Source organism: Musa acuminata, chromosome BXJ2-9 (genome assembly GCF_036884655.1).
Source record: "Musa acuminata AAA Group cultivar baxijiao chromosome BXJ2-9, Cavendish_Baxijiao_AAA, whole genome shotgun sequence".
In the NCBI taxonomy this organism is placed as follows: domain Eukaryota; kingdom Viridiplantae; phylum Streptophyta; class Magnoliopsida; order Zingiberales; family Musaceae; genus Musa; species Musa acuminata.
Genome location: NC_088346.1, coordinates 43,369,166 through 43,375,347, shown reverse-complemented (window position 1 = coordinate 43,375,347; position 6,182 = coordinate 43,369,166). Strand labels below are relative to the sequence as shown.

The 6,182-nt window shown below is 38.7% G+C and overlaps 1 protein-coding gene across 2 annotated transcripts in view; it reads left to right on the top strand.

Moving 5' to 3' along the window:
- Positions 1 to 4,153: 4,153 nt before the first annotated feature.
- The window catches only part of LOC135584805 (kinesin-like protein KIN-4A), a 28,466-nt gene continuing 26,437 nt past the window's right edge, over positions 4,154 to 6,182 (top strand). The window contains exon 1 of one of the 2 annotated variants that reach the window (XM_065126541.1): positions 4,154 to 5,057. In XM_065126541.1, coding sequence (XP_064982613.1) covers positions 4,941 to 5,057 — 117 coding nt within the window. In that variant the 5' untranslated portion in view covers positions 4,154 to 4,940. The remainder of the gene's footprint in view (positions 5,058 to 6,182) is intronic. The other variant, XM_065126540.1, reaches the window with a different exon arrangement.

Sequence of the window (6,182 nt, the reverse complement as noted above, 5' to 3'; positions counted from 1 at the left end):
AAAAAGAAAAAAAATGGATTGGATACACCAAAAATTTAGTCCAAAAGACTACACTCTTCTAAAAATCAGATGGCACTGATTGTAAACTTAACTGAACCCATATTATACAGAATAATAGAATTATTACTCAACACCACCAACACTAATATTGATTAACATTTGCTAAACAACAATTTAAAATCCAAGGAAGGAACTTATGTTTCTTCACGTACAAAAGAATAATGAGAGAGAGAGAGAGAGAGAGCATCATCATCATCACAATGCAGTAAAAAGCTTGGCCACGTTACAATAATTATTTGTGCTTGAAAGCTGCGTAGGGAGGGAGAAGGACGGAGTCCAAAAGGCAAGGAGACAACCAAGCCACGAGAGGACGGGCCACACTTGCTCTTAGTGTGTGTAACCACTACTTTTGCTTCCCTTCAACTCACTGCCTCCCCCCCACCCCATTGCTTGGAACTTTGCAAGGGAGGGGAGGGAGAAGGTGATGTCTTTCCAACCCTTTGTTATTTTGACATTGATTTTGACCTTGTAAATCGAATTGTTTCTTAATTCAAGTAACACCATAGAATTGATAGTCAAAGAATCACAAAACAATCCTCTTTTCTTCTTATAATTAGAAATTGTAAGTGTATTTTTTGCTTGCTTATATGTATGTGCACTCAATAGAACAGTAAATTTCTTAAGTAATAATGTATTATTAGTAGTCAGATTATGTACATTAATCTTCTTTAGATCTTATATTGTTGGAACCTTTGTGCATGGGATCTATCTTTTTTTTTTCCACAAATAAAGGAGATTAAATGAAGTTTTTCATTTGGTCTTATCCCACTATTAATATTATATTAAATAAATTAGAGATAATAAGACATTTAATGTTCTTTCATCATATTAAAAAAAGAACTTGTGCATTTGTATGTTGTCACTCACTCCATGCAAGTGCTTTGTGAAACCTATGTCAATCCAAAATCTTCTTGAAATATTTTAATAACCTATTAGTTAAGTCTTGGGAGGTACTGACACAAAGTATCATATAAAATAGATGAAAAATAAAAATTATTATTTGATTTCGTTATAGTTGAGTGAAAAATATTTAAAGGTGCATTTTCATGGTGTCATAAAGATTTCCATGATTTCTAACATTATATCTCAGTTAAAACCATGCCTGTATCTTCGATTATTTTATTATTCCTTTATCTTGCGAAATATGTTAGATTAGGTTTGGAACCCTATTATGAATTAATGTTGTAAATCGGACCAATAAATATCATCATATATAAATCATAACTATATTTGACTAACTACTTGAGTTCTCAAATTTGAATCTAAATTCAATTTGATGTTATTGAATCCATTTAATTAAATTATATACATATACATATATATGTGTATATATATAATTATCTTTAATAATGAGAAGGGTATCCATAAACTTAACCAAATTGGAACTTGACTAACAATTTAGCTAGCTAAATCAAGATCTTTACTAGGAACCTATTATTTTAATTGAATCCATCTTAAGTTTAATTGAAAGAATATGAAAACACAGTTTAAAAATGTCGAATAAATCGAATGATGCAAAAAATGGAACCCATATAACTCTCCATATTTTCAACTACCACCATTCTTTAGTCATTGTTCTTGAGGACCACAACGACAAGGGTCTCTCTCTCTCTCTCTCTCTCTCTAGAGAGAGAGAGAGAGAGAGAACCATGGGCATCTCGAGGCTTGTGCCGAAAAGGACGCTTGCATTCTTTCTCTTTCATCATTTTTCTTGAGTCTCATGTGGAGGAGAGTATGCATAGGTAACCAAGAAGAAAGCCATGAATAGGCCCACACCATCTATCGATCTTGTATCAACATCTTTCCCACTTAAATTGCAAGTCACGTGCTCTCTCTCTCTCTCTCTCTCTCTCTACTTTTTTGTTGCAAGGTGTCATGTTGATGCCGCAAGGCTAGTGATAGCATCAAAGATTATAGTTGCGTTTTTGGTATATTAGAAGGCAGAATGTAACACGAAACATCACACTTGGGAACATTCGAACAAGAGAATGACACTACATGTATATTGACTCTCTCTCTCTCTCTCTCTCTCTCTCTCTCTATCTACTTTTTTGTTGCAAGGTGTCATGTTGATGCCGCAAGGCTAGTAATAGCATCAAAGATTATACTTGCCTTTTTGGTATATTAGAAGGCAGAATATAACACGAAACATCACACTTGGGAACATTCGAACAAGAGAATGACACCACATGTATATTGAGTTGTTGTTCCCTACGTACATTATTTATTCCAAGTAATTAGACCCACTATTAGTTCAATGGATCTCTACAATCACTTGGTTGCATTAGAAAGAACCACAAAACAAAGACCTTTTCTTTCCAATTATTTGGGGATCAAATTGCTTCATCAACATCTAATGGATTTGTACACATCACCATGATTGGATTCATGAAAGAAATACAACAAATTTATGAGGACAAGATATCAGATTGATGCTATCTTTCATGATGATATCTGTTTATGTTGCACTGAAACAAGCATAACAATTCAAATTTCAGCTTCTTGAAGGTATATTAGAATTTTTATTGTTTCATGATTTTTTCTAGATTCTCAAGTTCTTGATATTTGCAGTGAATTAATTAATGCATGATCATTTAGTTAGTTCTTTCTTTTTATTCTTCTCTCTCTTCTGCCTTCTTGGTTGGTGTCTTAGGGCAGTGATGCTTGCAAAACTTTAAGAGGATTAGTATTTTTGTTACTCACACATCAATGCCTGAAGCCAGAGTTCTTCTTTTATCCTTTTCTCTTTCTCTCTCTCTCTCTCTCTGTGAGACATGTTCCTTTACAAAGCTGGAAGACATCTGCAACATCTTCTTTCCATACCACCAATCATTTCTTGTTGTTTCCAGATCAAACCCTGCAAGCTCTCCATCCTCTTTCCTGGTAAACCACATGCTTCATGCATTGGGATCATCATGCAACTTTCTGATTCTTTGCAGAAACCCTAATAACTAGTACATTTATAGAGCTTATGAAGGGATAATAATGTTGATCACTTGAAGCCAAAGAAACAAGTCAGTGAGATCTTCATTCTTTATGCCACCTGATGGTTAACTTTCTTTACTGTAAAGGAAGGAGTCAGTCACCATAAAGAAGGAAGCCTCTTCAAACCTTTTGGCTGAAGCTATGATGTCAATCCACCCCCCTTTCCCTTTCACCTCCATGTTCTCTCCTTGCTGAAGAAAGGGAAGCATGCAGTGGTCTTAAGGGAGATGCTTACAGGAGTGTTGACATCCCTAGCTATGCTCCCACACCATGCTCTCATGAAGCATGCAGCTACAGTGGCCACTCCTCTCCCCCAACTATCCCAGCTTTTTCTCTGGGAGGAGGATGGCCACTTCCACACCTGCATGTGATGCTATGGTGGTGAGTCTTTCTTCCTCGACCAGCTATCCCAGCTGGAAGTATCATTTCAATGGCTTTTAATTGGGTGTACTAGCTGGTCCATGCATTAAAGAAAGAAAGAATGCCTACTGCCAACTTGTCTTGGCTTTTTCCTGAGCATGTGTTCTTGGATCAGATGGGTGGATCAACCATTGCAAGTGACCATGCACTGGTTTGCAACTTCCAAGTAATTGTTGATATATGGTTCTTTCCAAGTAATTAATCTTATATCTCCAACAGTCCTCCTCTGCATAAAGAGTTAGAACATGTTGAATGAAATGTGGCCACACAACTCTCCTCCTCCTCCTCCTATCTAAAGTCAACAATATTTTTAGATTTAGTCATCAATCATCAAAATTTGAACAATATTTTTAGATTTAGACATACAATATTTTTTAGATTTAGTCATCAATCATCAATCCTTTTTCTTCTTTTTCAAATTTCAAAATACATGATGCATAATAAATGACATTACTTTATGCATCTTATTACATCATCCTCTCTCTCTCCTCCCATCTGTTCTCTGTGGAGATCAGATCAGACCTACCAAGCCATGAAAGGGACCCCCAATCTCAGGGCCCACCTCCCAGACCCAGTGCTGGGCCCCATGTGTTCCCTAGCTGGGCCCCCCCACCAGTTCACCACCAGCACAGTTCATTCACTGATCCTGCCAAATCAAGGCCGAGCATCCCCTCCCCCTCCCCCTCCCCCTCCCCCTCCCCCTTCATCAACAGAGCACATGTCATGAGTTGGTGAAGGCTGAACAATAATAATACCACCACCATAAGAGATGCCATGTCCTTGTAACAGGGACTGTGGTGAACACGGTGGCACCACCATAAATCAATGCAGCCTTTTCTTTAGCTGTATGATCTCATTTGACAGCCCTCTCCCTCCTGATTGATGCCTTCTCCGTAGCCACCACCAATCCACCACCACTGACCTGCAACAGAGGGAGAGGAGGAGGAGGAGGAGGAGGAGGAGGGGCATTTTGGAACTGTGGTCCTTCAGATTTCCCACCTCCAACTCCAACAACCACTCTCTCTTGGACGCCCATCTTCTCCCATCACCACCACCACCGCCGCAAAGAGAGGTCTTGCTGCCTCGCCTCTCTGCAAGAACTCATTTTTGGCTTTTGGGAGGGGTTTTGCAGTGAAGCTCAAGAAAGCATGATGGCGGTTGTTGTTGTTGTTGCTGCTGCTGCTGCTGCTGCAACTGCTATTGCTGTCCTTGGTGCTACCAAATCCTCCTCCTGACTCTCCCCACCCTGTTCCTTTCTGTTTTCCAACAAACAATTCCGTCACACGCCCTCTCTCTTTCAGAGGCAAGGCATATCCATACCTTCCTGCATACGCACGCTGTGTGTCCCCCTTACCGCGTACCAAATTTGGCCTTTTTCTTGGGTTTCGCCCCTTCCCCTTTGGTTCCACCTGGAAAATTTTCTGATTGGAAACGAATTGGCGTGATCCTGGTGGAGTTCTTGAAGGAGAACGGCGATGGAGAACGGGGAGGATTGCAGCGTGAAGGTGGCCGTGCACATTAGGCCGCTCATCGGCGACGAGCGCCTGCAGGGGTGCAAGGATTGTGTCACCGTCGTCCCGGGGAAGCCACAGGTTCTCTAAATTTGTCCTCTTTTTGCCGAACCCTGTTGAGATAAGACTTGTGTACGCTACATTTGGTTATCATTTAATCAAAGAGAAAAAGATGATTTTTTAGTGCTTCGGCGTCAGTTTCTCACCATTTTTCGTTAATTTGGAGCAGAGATCTGGAATTGTGTTGACCAAAGTGCATGTAATTCTAGCCTTTATCTTCTTTTTTTTTCTTTTATGTGATGGTCAAGCACAATGCAAGTCAATTAGCAGCTGCGGTTTTCACGGATTATAATTGATAATCACCCATCACTGCTTAAAATTGTTTTATTTTTTTCCCTGTTCTGGGTCACTTAAGTCTCTGCTGGTTTCCTTTCAATGCATTCCTTTAAGAAAAAGACGGACACTTAATTCTACTTAAGGGGAAGTCTGATCAGTGATCTTGACAATTTCAGTTAACTATTCCCAAATTCATGTAGCTTGACTTTTATTTTGTCAAGTGCTTTGTGCACTTTTCACTCTGAAGGAGTCCTAGAGAAGTTTAGCCTTCTTAGATCTTGGGATTGAGTCAAATTAGGTTTTGCTGGAGTATAGGTTGAGTTTCCGTTCCTTTAGAGATTTTTTGGAAGGGTTGCATATTAAATCAATATTTTCCTGGAACATATGATCAGATATGCTGATTTAGAATCCTTTTTCATCATTTAAGGCATTTACAGTCTTTTGAGGAAATCATTGAATTTAAAGAAAGGCACACATTGAAAAAATGTCCACTCAAGTGATTATTTCCTTTTCCAAAAAGCATTATCCTTATCTCTAATTCATTAAACCTTAGTCCTAGCTTTCTTCCCTTAGCTTTATCTTTACTGTACGACTTAAGTTGAAAAAGAGAGGCGAAGATGATGGACTTAACATTTGAGCTATGATAGTTCTGGTTCATTTTGGTGGCTGTTGGTGTCAAAAAACCTATATTGATGATAAGGAGTGGTAGATGCCGAAAATGCATCATTAGATCTCAGATTTGAAATAAAAGAAAAAAAAAGAAGTAGCAACAGCTATCAGTTTAGTTATCTCGAAAGTTTCTCAGCTTACACAAACTCCAAATATAAGCATCCACCAAATTTTGCTCCTAATCCTGATGTTTTCATATAG